The sequence below is a fragment of the Biomphalaria glabrata genome, chromosome 1 (genome assembly GCF_947242115.1).
Source record: "Biomphalaria glabrata chromosome 1, xgBioGlab47.1, whole genome shotgun sequence".
In the NCBI taxonomy this organism is placed as follows: Eukaryota; Metazoa; Mollusca; class Gastropoda; family Planorbidae; genus Biomphalaria; species Biomphalaria glabrata.
Window position 1 is genome coordinate 1,576,950 of NC_074711.1, and position 16,565 is coordinate 1,593,514.

Here is a 16,565-nt window from a genome sequence, read left to right on the forward strand (position 1 = left end):
TAAATTAGAGTGCATTCCCTTGTCCTGTTTATTTTGATCCTAAGACGAACTAGTGATCTACTGTACTTACTAGAAGTAGTACAGCTCATACAATTACTTATTAACATTTAACACGAATGTTTGTGTAGGGAGATTTTTAATAGGATAACCTTATAAATTATTGTTGTTACGGTATTGAGAACTACCGGCACATGTAGAGGCTGGGCTTCCTGATAGTGTTTTGTTCCACGCGTTGTACTATTATTACTAACTTGTTTTGATTAATTGAACTTGAAAGAAGGGTGTCAAAATTGTACTGCAAATGTAAAATGTGTGTGTGTTGCATAATTAGTTATTACCAATCCCCCCCACACACACACCAATTTAAAAAAAATACAATAGTGAAAGAGTATTACATTTATTGATAATATTACCTAAATTATTAGCCTTGGGAAATAACTTTCTAACATAATTAAGTCAAAGCAAAGCCCCAACAGAAAAAAAAAAACAGTTCCATATTCACACAACTTACAATTAAACAGCACTTTTTCTTTTAGCCATCCACACACTGTCATTATTAAGTTAAAACAAAAAACAACCCAAAGTTTTTGAACAAGATAATTGTTTTAATAGGTAGCTGGACAAACATTGTATCAATGGCACATCTGTTTCTACTTAACCAAGAATATATCTTCTATATTCCTACCTGTATCAGTCTACTAAGTAGTCAAGTAAAGATGCACTAATTACAAATGAATGCTCTCCAAGTGGAGAGTCCTCTCCACCAACCACCAAGTTGAAACTTCAAACTTCAAGTTACTGAAAGCTTTGGATCAAAAGAGACTGGATGAAAAAAATAAACAACAAACAAAGTTAGACTCAAAAGAGCAACTCGAGTGACTTAACTGACGCAAAGTTAGACTCGAAAGAGTAACTGGAGCGACTTGTTGACTCAACAGAGTGACTTAACTGACTCAAAGTTAGACTCAACACAAAAAAAAAAAAATTAATCTTTTTTCATTTTTTTTTTTAAATAGTAAATTAAACAGCATGAAAAAGTGTCAGTAACATGTAGCCATGTAGTGAACTTGTTGAACAAAGAACCCATCACCAAATAGTTGCAAATGTCGCAGTTGAATTGGAAAATGAACATAAGGATTCACTAAATTCAACTTCACTAATAAAATAATGCAAACTTAAAAAGTCAGATTTTAACAAGGGGGGGCCGAAAAAAAATTATATTCAGTTCAACAAATCACAATGCAGCACTAATAATATACTGGTACAACTGGATAGCCAGTTGGTGGCTGCCAACTGATCCACAACTGTAGTGCCTGCTTGAAAATTGTTTGGTTCATGTCATACAATTGAACAAAATTGTACTTGAAATCAAATAGTAACAAGTTCATGCAAATAGTCAACATAAATAAAGAGTGGTAAAAAAAACTAGAAAACATTAGATGAGAAAAATCATGAGCTTTGAAATACTGTTTCAAATAGGAGAAGATCTTAGAAGTCAACTGTCTCCGACTAATAGAAATGAGAGCTGAACAAAATGACAGAATCAATGAGACACTTGAACTTAAGTCAAAAGCTTAGGAGATAAAAAAAACAAAAAAAACAATACGCACTGAACAACAGTGATTGAAACAGCACACACACATCAGGACTCCTGAGGTGATTTTCTCTTTGTGCTAAGCTGGGTCACTACTAGCTGAAAGACAAGGAAATCATTTGGTTTAGAACTGACTACAACTCAATGACTTTCCCTTCTGTCACGAATGAATCAAATAGTTTGGGAAACAAGTCTTCAGACAAAATACTCTAACCTCCACAACTGGACTGACACACAATATATTGGATGAGAATGGCTATTGCCTAGAAACCACTGAAAGATATAGATAACCCATTTCTGTGTTTGACTGCTAGTACATTTTATCTTGTTCAAGGTTTTGCATATATTATACTTTCAGTGAGTACAAAAGCGTATTCTCACTATAAAAATACATAAATATTATAATAGATATCAACATATAGAAAAAATAAAGTCAAACAATAAATCTTCTCAGGTTCACATCAATCTTGTTTTGATCTCCAACCAATAGTGTTTATAAACAAAATGGTCTAACAAGGTGTACATATAAATAGATATAGTCTTTATACCAACACACACTCACTCCAAAATCCAAAACAAGATTTTAGGCAAAAATCACAATAAATGTAGCACAGTCTAAACATATTAAGTATTTTGTCTAACAAAACCAACAAACAAAATTTGGCTTGGGCAATGCCAGCCTAGCAGAGGGAGAAAATAACAACAGGAAGTAGTCTTGTTCGTCGCTGAAGAAGGTCAAGGTCAGGTGAAACTAGGAGACCTCTTCAGTCACTTTGATTTAGGTCAAGTAGTTGAGTGACATTCTGCCCAAGCAACAAATTCCCCTATCCTACATGAGTTGCTGAGGGGCTCCAGGTCTTGTTCTTCGGGGAGCAGGCTGAGCTCGGGAGAAAGTATTCATTAAGGAGCGTACACGTCTTTGTGCCGACTGAGTGGCGTAAAAGTGACCAATGATAGTGACTGGAACTTCGTCGACATCTCCCTGTTCTTCCATGGGAAGCTGGACTATGGCACCACTCACACGCTGCATTTCTTTAACCTGAGAGAAAGAAAAAAATTTTAGACCTTAAAAGAAACAGACTTACTCTTGAGATTAAAAGACTCAAATAAAACCCTGATAACTTGTACAACAATGTAAGTCAACTTACATTCTGACCACCTTTGCCAATAATTCTTCCTATACTCTGTTTGGGCACCATAATCTCTGTTCTAAGATGTACCTCATCATGTGCAGCTAGTCTTAATTCATTTTTCACCTTTTCAAAAATGTAGAATTGAGCCTGTGGACAAAAATCAATCAATCACTTTTTAATATTTGTTTTGCTTCCCCAAAAACCTAGTATGTTTCATTGAGTAATTAATATTGTACAACATGGTCATCAGTAAAAAGTGCAGTTCCCCTTTCAGACCTTGCAATCTATAGAGCAGATGATGTAAAAGTGTTCTGTTTCTGTGGCCCACAGTTAATGGGGGTGTCCTGACTAGCACAATGACCTTTACTTTTTCCCAACTATTGTCAGGTACCCATTAGAGCTGGGTGGAAGAAACGCCCCAAAGATCCCAAAAGTAAAAATCCCAGTCTTCACATTTAGATCTAAGAGAAAGACTTGAAAAATAAAGACTTGAAAATAAATCTGAAAAGCAAGTAAGCATTCTTCGCTTCTTAATCTAACCAGCTTAATACTGCTGAACAGTAGGCTCTTCAGCAGTCTGTCATGGTAAAGTATCAACCTGTTCTCCCCAGCTAAGGAAGCCCTAATGGTAACATGACAAATGTGAAAAGCTTGAAGAAAAAAACAAGTCTGCACTTTGTACTTTAGCTCCTCAAAGAACAATGACTCTCTGAGACAGTAGAAACTTGACCAGAATATATTGTATTGTTTAAAGTGGAAATATACAATTTGAGTCAAAAGTCACTTGTTTGTCTCTGTGCACCATACTCACAGCTGATAAGACTAGTCCTTTTTAACAATAGTTTAAAACAGCTCAAAACACTAGTAAAACAGCTAAGTGGACAGATCCTCTAATACACTCACAATAATAAAATATACTCCATAAAATATAAATATGCGTTACCAGTATTCTTGTTTTTGTCCTAAACCATTTTAAATCATTTCTAAAATCCCCTTTTCAATATACTTGCTTTAAACTTTTTAAATAAAAGATTTCTTCTAGTCTCATAGCAAGCGTGATTACTGATTCTATTTTCAGTAAAAATCTGGAAAATTTTTATTCCTTAAATAATTTTTCATAGCCCCAGTGTATAAGCCCCCACCTGGGAAAAGTATTTTTGAAGTTTTCTTATATTCCAAAGGTATTAAAAGTATATATTTTTTTAACTATACATATCATTCTTTTTTTAAATTTGTTTGTTTATTTATTAGTATTAGATCTTAAATTTGATTTTTTTTTTTCAAAATATTTATTTTTTAGGATTTATTAAATTCAGGGATATCCCTCTTTGGGCCTGGAAAGGGTTATTCCTAACCAGAAATAGGAGCTATAGGGTTAAACTCAGCAATGTATGTTATCTTTTTTTTTTTCCAAAACAGAAACATTAGAACTAGCTCAATGTGACACACCCAAAACATCAAGTCCATACATTTCAAAGCAAAAATGTATATCAACTACATCCCAGTTTTGGAACCAACTAGCAAGTGGTATATGTATGATATTTAAAAATTACCTTCCATTGTGCTTCAGGTGAACCCGAAATAACAGCTTTCCGTTCATCTCCAGAATGACTAAAAGGATTGTTTTCACCCGATCCATTTTTATCATTGGCCCCCAGGATCTAAAGGAACACATCAAAGTCAACAAACAAGTTAATGATGAAGTGAAATGTAAAACTGTACGTAGAGACATGGAGCTAGACACTTTTCTAGAACTAGACCCATTTCCTCAAGTATTTACCTTGATACGAGCCCCTGACAAACGCATGATGTTTTTGATGTTTTGACCTTTGCTTCCAATAACAGCCCCGACAGATTTTTCAGGTATATACAGCTGTACCACTTCAGGCTGTTGTACTTGAGGCGGCCCATTGAAAGCTCCTGGGTAGTAAGCAGCCCCCTGAAATAAGTCATCATAAATCATTGGTACATTTGAGATACAAGTATTTTATCAATGCCTGTAGTAAAAAAAAAAAACAAACAAGGATTTCTTGACAATAATTTTTTTTTTACAATTAATTAGACTATTGACTCTAAATATCCCACTTTTTGCTGTGTAGACAATAAGGTTGAAAAACGTTACATTTTTTTTTATATGAGATCCATATTGCATCAATAGTTCATCACATGACTTATTCAATTGACACAAGTTAAGAAAATCATTCACTTTGCCACTGTTTAAGTTTATTTCTTCATTAAGAAAAATTTCTTGACTGTTTTTGAGCCATCAGTTGTTTTTTTACAAGTTTCAAATTCAATTGAGAAATAAAAACACTGCTATTTATTTAGGAAAATGTAAAATCTACTTGGTTTTTCTGTTATTTACAAAATGGATTTGTCATTGTGTCTTAGTTTGAAAACAAAATGTTTATTGGTTTAGGAATGTATAAGAGTGATACACTGTCATTAATCTAATAGAATACTACACTGTCTTTCATAGAGCACTACAAAAGTTAAGTAAAGTACCCCTTTCACATGTTGCAATCTATAGAACCAAAGATGTAAAGGTAATCTTTGTCTTTGGTCAAGTTAAAGAGGGTGTCAAGTAGCCAGCACACCAACAAACCACATTTACTTTCCCCAACTAAAGTCAGGTACCCACTAGAAGTGGGTGGTTTCAGGGGCCTCCCAAAAATTCAAAATCCCTGTCTTCACCAAGATCAAACCTGGGACCCCACAGTTCTGAAGCCACCATGTCCCCATAGAGTACTACACAATGTCTTTTATCAAATAGAGTGCATTTCTAATGTCTTGGTGATAAAGCCTAATGTACAGGAATGTATTTACCATGTAAGGTATAGGTGGTCGCATTGTCTGGTATGGTCCCATGCCTGGCATTAATGGAAGCCCTGGCATTCCTGGAAACATCATATGCTGCTGGTTGCCATACTGAAATAAAAAATATGGTTATCTAATTGAAGCAAAAAGAAACTAGACATTTTTTTTAACCCTATCAACTAATTGTGTAGCAATTATATATTGGAATGAAACAAATACATCTGTTCAACCTGTCTTCAAACTAAATGTTTTCTAACATCACATGTACACAAGTGTCTAAATATTTCATTCACCATCACATGCAGAAATCTGTCACTAACGTCAAATATTACATTAAGAAAATATCTGAAATAATTCTCCAGGCTGTTGTCCCCATGGTTGAGGTTTGAACCCGCCACACCACCACCACCCCTGGACTCCTCTGGAAGTCAATCTTTTTTTTTTTTCAGGCCCATCTGAAACTTGACAAAATTCTAACATTATCACAATGTATCCCTTCACCCACCTGAAACGAGCCAGCGTCTTGTTCAAAACACTGCCTCATTTTCTCACTGATTTTCTCTTCCGCCTCTGAACAACTTTCAGTGGAGCCTGTGATTGTAATGACTCTGTCCACAAAGTTGCTGGTGGAGTCCATCAGACCACCAGGAAAAGGATCAAAGCTAAAACATTGCAAATAGTAAATGACTCAAAAGATTGAATTCTCCCATAAATCAAACTTAACATCAAAGCATGTCCAAATAAAACTGGTACCTAGAAACAACAATATTTGTGTTTGTTTTCTCCATAAAGACTTTGATCACGTTGCCTTGTTTACCAATGATTCGACCACAGATGCTGTTTGGACACAAGATTCTGAAGGGAACATCTCTGCAATCATCAGAAAGAAAAATGAACTCAGATTTGTGCTAGTCAAATAGTACAGTTTAAAATTAGTTGTTTACTTAAAAAAGAAACCAGAGAAAAGATAGTTGACTATTTAAAAGCTTGTAATACTATCCATTGGAATTGATACTTATTTTAGAAATGAACAAGCTCTCTATATTACTGCTAAATAGCTCAAAATGTTGACTACTTCTATATTCATTGAAAAGAGACACCTCCAAAGATGAAATATATTTCTTCCTGCAGTTTGAACCAAAGTCATTTGTTTTTATTAGTTTCCGACTCCCTCAAAGGAACAAGTTCAAGTCTCAAAGGAACAAGTTCAAGTCTCAAAGGTACAAGTTCAAGTCTCAAAGGAACAAGTTCAAGTCTCAAAAGAACAAGTTCAAGTCTGAAGTACATCTCTTTTGGTTCCACTCAAGTGTACAATATGCAAATTAAGACTAAGTCAGCTTTACCAAGTCTTACTGGAAATATCTAATTGTTACATTCTATTTCCATAACAAAAACGTTTCTGATAAAGAAAATTATGTTGAATCAAAACTTTCTGCTCACAGTGTGTTGAAGACTTACCCTCTGTTTAGTGAATCTGCTTCCTGTCTGACAACAGTCATAATTTCTTTACAAGCCCGAGAGCAACTTTCTGGAGACCCTTTGATTGTAACAAGCTAAAATCAAATGAAATAGGGAATTATATTTCAAATACAATTGTACAGATCATTAGTATAATACCAACACACAGAATAGCATAGCATACAATGATTTTAAATACAATTATAGATTTTGGTACAACAATAGAGACATTTTGTAGATTTCAATTAATGTCTTTACAATAAAATGATTCAAATGCTATCACCAGGCATTCACAATTTAAATTATTTTTTAGAAAATAATGAAGTTACATTTTAAAAAATTAAAATGAGACAACTTACTGTATCTGGAACATGACTCTCACGTCTATGGATGTCAACTCTGGAAAAAAATTAAACACAAACTGCTAAAGATAATTTATTTTCATTTATAATTTTTTTGAAATAGGAGAATGTTTAGCCATGTCTTGGGAGATTCATGTACTGGTATTGAAGACTTCATGTATTGGTATAAAAGACTTAATTCATGTATTGGTACTGAAAATGTACTGGTACATTCATGTTTTGGTACTGACGAGTTAATGTAATACATTCATTACCTTGCTCTGCTTTCCGATGTAATTTTTCTGATTGTCTGCCCTTGTTTTCCAATAATAGCACCAACATAGTCACTGGCTACAACAATACTGAAACAAAGGAACACAATGGTAAAGCATGGTTTCATCATAGTTCTTGATGAATAATCAACCCTTAATGTTCAATGAAACAAAAGCTGATAACATATCTCAATAATTATTACATATTTACCGCAATGGAAGATCTTGTCTGGATAAGCCAGAATTACTGTTAGAATTACTTCTGTTTGATCGTCTTTGATTTCTAAAAAAATCAACCTGAAATGTGAACATGTACACTACAGTTTTGTTGTTCTACATATTCTGTGATAAGACTAATACACCAGACAACTTAAGTTTATTTATTTTTTTATTTCAATTGTATTATTTTTTTATTGCACTTAAAAAGGATAAAATGTTTTACTGTCTTTATCTTAACATATGGAATGAGAAGTATTTTTCTTATCGTAGCTTAGTTAAAGAAGATAAACTTAGCACATTGTTTTTATTATTATTTTCTATATTATAATATTTTATTTAGTTATCTTTCTTGGATTAGAAATTATTTTTTTTAACTTTAAAAATAGGAGCAATTGGCAAAACATATTAAACCCTGCTGTGGAACCATGAGTTCAGTACATCACACCACCACATAAATTGATTTTTTCAAAAGTGGTTAATGTTAGACATTAACCTCTTATGTAGTTATGGATGTCTGCGTAGGATTTTTATTTTTTTTATTTTTCAATTTTGTTTCAAAGTTATTTCCATTCTTTTTGGGACTCTCTCAACCCCTTAGTACCTTCATTCTGTGACATTTAAATCACTTCTAAGTTATCTTTGATTTCATAATTGTATTCTAAAATGTGATGATCATTTTCCCAAAATATGAAAAATTTTGAGCATTGGGTCTTGAGACCCAATGGTACCAAAGCAGTGAATTTTTGGTCATGGTTCCACAATCGGGTTAAATAGATAACCAAACTTGTCTACACGTTGGAAGAACTTGCCTTAATTTGTGTTCCATCATCAAAACGATAATCATTCAACTGTTCCACACATCTGAAGCAACATAGCAACAAATGATGAATTAGAACATTAGTTTTTGAAGGATGATTTCTTAATCAGTTCAAACAAGCACATTTATTTTTACAATTGAAAAACAATTAAAAGGTGATAGTTACAAACCTACAAAGTTATCTACACATAAATAGTAGTAGTATTACTAAATTACTCAGTGCGCTGTAGTGCTATCTCTGTAGTGGACCCAAGAGGGGAGGGGTATCTGGGAGATGGTTTCTTTTAGGTGCTCAGTAAACACAGTTCAAGTAAAGATAGGTATGCCACTCAGACACACATACCACTAGAACCAACCAATAACTAATTATCTTTGAAGATTATTTTCCAGGAACAACTGCTGATAATCAACTAAAATTAGATGTACATAGCAAGAAAAAAAAAACATTTTCAAAAGGGATATTCTAGGCCTGAATTTTGAATGAGATTTGAGTTTAGAAATTAGCTAAGAGCTTCAAGACTTCTTTACTCATTGTTTCTGGCTAATGAACATCAACTAGGAGGACTGTTTGATCTATTCTAATTAGGAGTATCAAGGAAACAAGTACTATTAATGACTACTAACATGATGGCTAGAAATGGCCTGAAATTTTCTTTTGAAAATAATGTCCAAGTTTCTTGATCATTACAATATGGTTGAATGTTCTTCAAAGTTGAGAAAAAAATCTAAGAAGAATGCTTGTATTTTTTTAGGTGTAGGGTATCTCAGTGATAACAGAGCTTGTCTAAAAGCAATAAATATCCATCATTTGTTTGCCTGGTTGCTTTGTATGTAAACTGGTGAGGATCAAGGCAGTTTGTGACTTTTGCTAAAGTTGTTTACTCACAAAACGTTTCAGATAATTATGACAATTTGGGATTTGATGATGACAATTAAAGCTCCTAACAAACATAGATCATTACTAGGGGTAGAAATATTCTGAGATAGGTTGAACCAAGCTGAACAAGAAGAGACAGCGCACCAAAATAAAGACTGAAATTTTATTTGAGCTAATAGTTTATCTTGTTCAAATACAATTGAGCTGTTAAAATACAATTGACCCGATTAAATACAATTGACCTGTTTAAATACAATTGAGCTAACTTACTCTTCTGCTTCTTCTGGACTGTTGAAGGTCACGTAGATAACACCCTCAGAGCCAACTGAAAACATAAAGCAATGGAAGAATATTTAAAAGATTGGAACAACTATAAATGAAAGGTTTAGTCAGAGCTATATGAAAACTATCAAGTTCAGTAGAGCACTCACATGTTTAATACAAATATTTTATTTTGAAATAACATTTGAACTTTGAAATCCCTTAATTGCTAGTGGAATTTATCCCCCCCCCCCCTCCCCTGCTAACTTTCAATTAATTGAATTAAGTGGGTCTTCATGTTGACTAACAATGCCTTCAACCTAGAACTCATTTTAAAGAAACTAATTAATTTAAATTAACCTAATACTATCTCAACATGACCAACGCATAATTTTTCGACTCAGAACCAGACATAACAGAATGAGACATCATATACCGGTATTTCGGAAGCTAAAAGTTGGGACTAGTGAAACCTGCCCTTGTGGAGCATCACCAGAGAATGCTGACCATGTCCTTCAAAGCTGCATACTTTATCAAGAGGCCCGAACATACTCTGACACCAAGATCCTCCTATAAAAGTAAAACTATAAAGTGAACTGACTGATCTGGAAACCACTGCGCAGTACATCTCAGATAAAGGATTACTGAGTTAGAGTTTTTGGCACATCTGCACAATTTAGGCCATGTCATGAAAATGTTGGTGCACACAAGAGGAACAGGAAGGGAACAAATATTTGTAACAGTAATACTGTTACATTCTCTTTCAATCTTGCAATAGGTCAAATGTGTGGATTATCCCTAAGCTTTGCATGACTGTGGATGACAATGTAGGATAAGTCTGGTTTGGATTATAGGATTAACTACAAAAGCTAAGTCTCTACCTTCACTATGTAGACTTACAATTATTAGTGAGAAATGATCAGATGTGGACCATGCCACACATGACAAAGAGTCCCAGTCACAAAGTCGGGTTCATTAAATAAAATGTTTTCATGGAATGCAAGTATTGCAAATGTGTATTTTCACTTTGAATTCAATTTTTATAGGAAATGATTTTCTTAAGAACTTTATAAAGTTTTTATTTATTTATGCAAAACGCAAGACGTAAAATTATTTCTAAACAGTTATTTTTTTCATAATGATTTTGTTTTAGTGACGTGCAATATGCAACTGAAAAACTGTTTTGTTACTTCTTTTAATAAGGACTGTCATGTATTGGTTTTGGTGGAGAATTAAGGTGAACAGGGCAAAAAAAAAAATTATTTTTTTTCTACATTCACCTAACCCATTATAAATTTTCTAAACAACTGGTTTGGAGACTAACTCGCTTGAATAGTTGTTACATAAATAATGCAGGCAAGTAATATTATATTTATAACTTGGTTGAATAACAAAAATAGATTTATTTATTTCATTAACTTAATGATTAAGATGACTACATATTCTATACTTATAAATTATTATTTTTTCTCTTATTATTCTTTAGTCAGTTTCAATCCCTATTGTCTGGTCCAGTAGTACAGTAAAGACAATGGGGTTACCTTGTTCAAATTTCTTTGGGCTTCTAGAAGTCATATTAACTAGATCCTCAATCTGTTCTTTAGAGATGTGAGCAGGCCAATTTCTTATTTGAATTTTGTTGGTTTTACGACTGGAACAAAAGCATTTTTACTTATAAATAAAGTATTCAATGTTGAAATTACTATCTAATTGAGCCTATAGTTCAATGAACAGTTACCTTCTCCTTCCATTGGATGGTTCTGCTTGCATAACTGATCCTTCAAGTGTGTAACCTAGACAAAAATATGAACGAGTTGAAATTTATGAATTCTACATTACACTAGATGAATACAGTAGGCCAGGCCACTTTCACACCTTCTAAAACATTAGCACTATTCCAGCAATAATGACTAAAGACAGCCTATAGACACAGTTGTCATAATACCATTTTTTTATATTGAGAAAAAAAAAAAATCAACATTAAAAGCATTTGTTTCCAGATACAAACAAGTCCATTAAGTACACATAACAGGAGTTGATTTACACATGAGTTAAAGTGTCTTACACTTAATCAAGTTAAAAGCCTTATTAAACTCAATTCAATAATTCCATTCTCAATTACAAACTAGACCGTATTAACATATTTGCTCTGGCAGCGTTCCATGACAAATTGTTCACATGACACAGCGCTCACCGACAATAGGTTCAAATTTGTTCAGTGACTAAGTGTTCACAGACAAAGCGTTCACTGGATAGTAACACCTTAACATTACATTGTCACCGTGTTAAATTTGTTTACGTTAAAAGTACATACATGAGATTGAAACACTAAAACATTGGTTGCTATTATTTCCCCCCAAAAAAAATTTTTGATTCTAGAAATCAAGTCTAACCCAAGTTTCTTTGTTCATTTTTCTATTAGTAGGTGATAAAAATTATATTTAAAAAAAAAAAAAAAAACAGTTATAGTGTATCAAACTCCTGATACAAGATAAGCTTGTGATGTATGATCCAACCAGAGACCGCAATGATCTACTTAATGTATTGATTATTATGAACACAAATAGATATATAGTACATTTCTATTTGACTAATTTAATTTTTTTAATTTTTAAAAAATTACAATGTTAATAGCCTTAAATACATTTGAAAGTATCACTAGACTAAAAATTGCAGCCACACACAAACATTATGTCAATAAGGAAAGCTTACAAACTATGAGTAAGACTTTAGATATTTTAAGAACTCTTCCACTTGAACTCAAATATGACACGCATGGAGCATTAATTTTCACGATAATATTTGCTAATATAATTTTAGTACAAAATCAAAAGCTGAAATTTTGACATATATCTCTTATCTAAAAAATAAAAAAAAAGCTTGAGTGCCCTATCTAGCAGTTTTGTTTTAGGATCGCCCTACATAAGCAAGATTTTTAAGAATAAAATAAAATAATTCAGTAGAATTATATTGAATTGAATGTTATATACAAGATCTTTAGGTTAAAATAAATTATAAATTGTTTTTTTAGGACAAAAATAGGAATCAGTTTTTATGATTTCAATATAACCAACAATCGCAATCTTCTTATGAAATGGCTATCTGCAAATTCTAAAAGCATATAACTATATCTGATGCCTGTCCGTGCTATGCTACTGTTGAATTAGTTGGTATATATGTATACACCACCTTAACACCTAAATCCATAAAAATAAACTGGCCCGCATTACACAACCTCAAAATAAATATCTTTATATATTTTCTGTGGCATTTTACGTTTCGAGAGACAATCTTTTCCCTTTGCAACTTCTTGTGTGACTAAAGAGGCCAATCCTTGATACACAGCTGCGGTCACAAGTTGGGCATATATATGTAATCTCCAGGAGCCATTGCATTTTCACCCTTCTTACTGCTGTGTTGTGAATGGCATCTGCCATCAGGGACCCTTCCTTTATGCTCGCTCTCCATGCGGATCTATCCAGTGCCACTTTTTCCCAGCAGCTAGTGTCTATTTTGAAGAGCTTCATGTAGCATTTGCATACATCCGTATACCGTAAAAGTGGGCAACCAGCAGCTCTCTTGCCCACTGTTAGATCGCCATACAGAATGTCTTGTGGAAGTCGACCTACTGACATTCTACGAACGTTGACAAGCCACCCAAGGTGTTTGCTGCTGATAACAGTGGATGTCCTGGCACCCTGCTCTTCGTAGCACTTTCTCATTGGTTATTTTATCTTGCCACCTTATTTTTACCAATTTGTTTAACATTGGCGTAGCACGGATATCAGCTAATAATAAATATAAATAATTAGAAAAATGTAAAGCCAGCATTCTATTTACTTATAAGCTATTTAATGTGTATGTAGCCATCCCCTACCATCTCGTAGAAATTTTTCCATTAAAATACAGCATTTTTACAACTATTATTATAAAAAAAAAACACCTGAAACCAAATTACTAAGGGAGGTCATTTTCCTGTAATATTTGTAAAATATTAATAAAAAGCACTAACTTTTTGGTCATTTAAAAAAATATTTGTACTAGTTAATTTAGTGTGCTCAGTTATAGAAAGTTAAATCAAATGTTTATTTTAGTTTTAAAAGTGAAAGAATTATTTAGTATGTGTATAAGTCAAATATAATTTAAAACAATAAGCAGTGCAATGTCCAACTGGCCAAAGCAATTTAGAGATTCAACGAAAGGGAAAAGCTTCTTCCTTAAGGCCTTGAATGAGAGAAAAGGAAAATGGCAGTTATTCTCAGTGTACTCTGCCTTCTGTCAAATCTCCAGTCCGCACATCAGGAGTGACAGTGTCACTGGGAATTACAGTGTCAATATAGACAGACACTTGTTCTGTAAGACCCTCTTCCAAAACAAAACACTCTGGTGAGAGGGAGCTCTTGTTCGCCATTGCTGGCTTAGAGTTTCAAGAGCTCAACTCTTGGAGGCACGGTGGCTGAGCGGTAAAGCGCTTAGCTTCTGAACTGGGTGTCCCAGGTTCGAATCCTAGTGAATACTGGAATTTTTAATTTCGGGATCTTTGGGCGCCTCTGAGTCCACCCAGTTCTAATGGGTACCTGACATTTGTTGGGGAAAAGTAAAGGCGGTTGGTTGTTATGCTGGCCACATGACACACTCGTTAACCATAGGCCACAGAAACAGATGACCTTTACATCATCTGCCCTGTAGACCACAAGGTCTGAAAGGGGAACTTTACTTTATGGTACTTTTTATCGCTCAACTCTACCTGACAGTTTTAGAAAACGAATTAGATATATAATCATTCAATGACAGTAGGTTCACATTGAACAATACCTTTATCAGTTTATTGAAATTAACATTGTCATAATAATAATATTAATATACCCCATATACAAAAAAACTCCTTAATCCCACTTGCGGTAGATTGTTACAAGGTAATTTTTCGTCATCGAGAAGTTCATAGAAGTCTAATTCATAAAGCGCTGGTTGTGAGTGTGTATGTGTTTCGTGTGTGAATGTTGTTTGTATTTGCATCTATATTGTTATTGTACAGTAGTTACGCTGAGGTGGTCAATTGTAGTCAAACCGAATTTCCATTTGATTGGACTAATAAAAATTATCTCTTATCTATGTCGTCTATGATCTTATTTGTTTCTCCATATCATGTGGTATAATGTCATCCGTTGGCTTAATAAAACATAATATCAGCAAAACTTTCAATGCACACAAAATGTCTTTTTTTTTTTGTATTTTCTAATATAGGGTTGTGGTTTATAGTTTTTTTTTCAGAGCGTCTGACTTCTGATATTCTTGCAGAAAATATTGAAAGCTGCCTTTTTTATGTTTTTACCTGCCTAAGTGGACCACTTTGCGGACTAGTCTAGTAGTAGTGTCTTGATTTTTCTAGAGTATGACTAGATCTAAAATCTAAGCTACAAGGAACTTCTATTAAACTTATAGATAGACTTCTCTTTCTAGTCTGTCTAGTGTTAGAAAGTAGAATCTAGATCTAGATAGAGTGACAATCTAGTCACTAGTGTGACTATCTAGATCTATAGATCTAGAACTATTTGTAAGTAGTATATTAAGTAAAGATAGATAAGATTTATGATAGTGTGTGACTCTACTCTAAATCTAGACTTAGACTCTAGTAGTAGAATAGTAGGTATACTACCGTATACCGAATAGTAAAAATGCTAGACTGTAGATTCTATTCTAAGTTATTCTTAACTACTCTAGATCTTAGAATGTCTTAGATCTAGGTGACAATAGATTGATCTATTATGCCAATTATGGTTATCTAGACTTCGATCTAATCTAGATCTAGACTAGAGTATAGACTGAGTCTCTACAATCAGTTGAGTTACCGTTAAGCTTTTTAACAACTTCTTCAACTGAGAGTTTGTCTTTCACCGTTATAAAAGCAAAGTTTCGTTTCATAGAAATATTGTTATAAATGATCCCTTGTTGCTCTAATAATTTTCGTAGCGTTCCTTCATTGACGTCCCCAGCTAGATTACCAAGAAATACTTTTTCCATTATCACAGAGCTGCAGTTGAGTAAAAATCCGCGACCTTTTCCTTATTGATGCAAATGTCTCCACAGAGATACACGGTTGAAGTACTATTTCCAACAGCTATATCCAACGGAAGTAAACGATAGTATGGCGCAGTAATACAAACCGGCTTCTAAAATGGGTGTAAATGCATTCTTTTCATATTAATTTTTCAACAAAGTTTATTTTTACTCAAAAAACTAATAACAAATAATAATTAAGTATGTTCTAACACATTTTTTTGCAACGTTCAATCATTAAAATTAATTTATTTTAAATATTATCGGGCATTGTGTAATCTGTCACCCCTTTTTGAAATAGGCTTTTCTAAAAACTGTCGTTTCATTTTCTATTTTTCTTCTTGTTGGACACGTGTTTTTCAGGGGAGGAGATTAATTTATTTCTTTACATTGGGTTTGTTGATGTTTAAAAAAAAAAATACAAAATCAATACAATTTTCGAATTTCCATTTTAGAATTTAGAATCTACATTTCTCTAAAAGAAAAAAAATCTATAAAGTTCCATCAAACTTAGGCCCATTATGCATACCGGTACTGATAGTACATTAGAGGTAGGCCTTCTTTGCTTTGATATGTTTATCCAAAGTAATTTACGGTCATTTGGTCAAATGAGATCTGCTAGATCTTTCTATTCTATAAGTAACATAAAAAGTGTAGATGAAATTAGGCACATGGTTTTTATTTTCTTTTACAGACAAATAATGTAACAATCAAAAGAG

The 16,565-nt window shown here is 33.3% G+C and overlaps 1 protein-coding gene across 2 annotated transcripts; it reads right to left on the reverse strand.

Moving 5' to 3' along the window:
• Positions 1-584: 584 nt before the first annotated feature.
• On the reverse strand, positions 585-15,925 carry LOC106051053 (insulin-like growth factor 2 mRNA-binding protein 1). 2 transcript variants are annotated; one of them, XM_056043040.1, is made up of 16 exons: positions 15,792-15,925; positions 11,528-11,582; positions 11,331-11,440; positions 9,799-9,853; positions 8,644-8,695; positions 7,827-7,912; positions 7,619-7,705; positions 7,362-7,401; positions 7,003-7,097; positions 6,298-6,414; positions 6,050-6,206; positions 5,554-5,655; positions 4,508-4,666; positions 4,281-4,388; positions 2,743-2,874; positions 585-2,633 (listed from the first exon to the last, which is right to left on the reverse strand). In XM_056043040.1, exons 1-16 carry the CDS (start codon positions 15,808-15,810, stop codon positions 2,424-2,426), a joined length of 1,584 nt encoding a protein of 527 aa, XP_055899015.1. In that variant the 5' UTR covers positions 15,811-15,925; the 3' UTR covers positions 585-2,423. The 2 variants fall into 2 exon arrangements, with proteins under 2 accessions (XP_055899015.1, XP_055898941.1); XM_056042966.1 differs by having other exon boundaries at positions 15,639-15,925.
• Between the last annotated feature and the right edge of the window lie 640 nt (positions 15,926-16,565).

Coding starts and splice junctions, on each gene's coding strand:
- LOC106051053 (XM_056042966.1), bottom strand. CDS start 15,810: ATGGAAAAAGTATTTCTTGGTAATCTAGCTGGGGACGTCAATGAAGGA. Junction 8,696..9,798: donor AGTCCAGAAGAAGCAGAAGA/GTAAGTTAGCTC, acceptor ATGTTGCTTCAG/ATGTGTGGAACAGTTGAATG. Junction 7,098..7,361: donor AGAGTCATGTTCCAGATACA/GTAAGTTGTCTC, acceptor ATTTGATTTTAG/CTTGTTACAATCAAAGGGTC.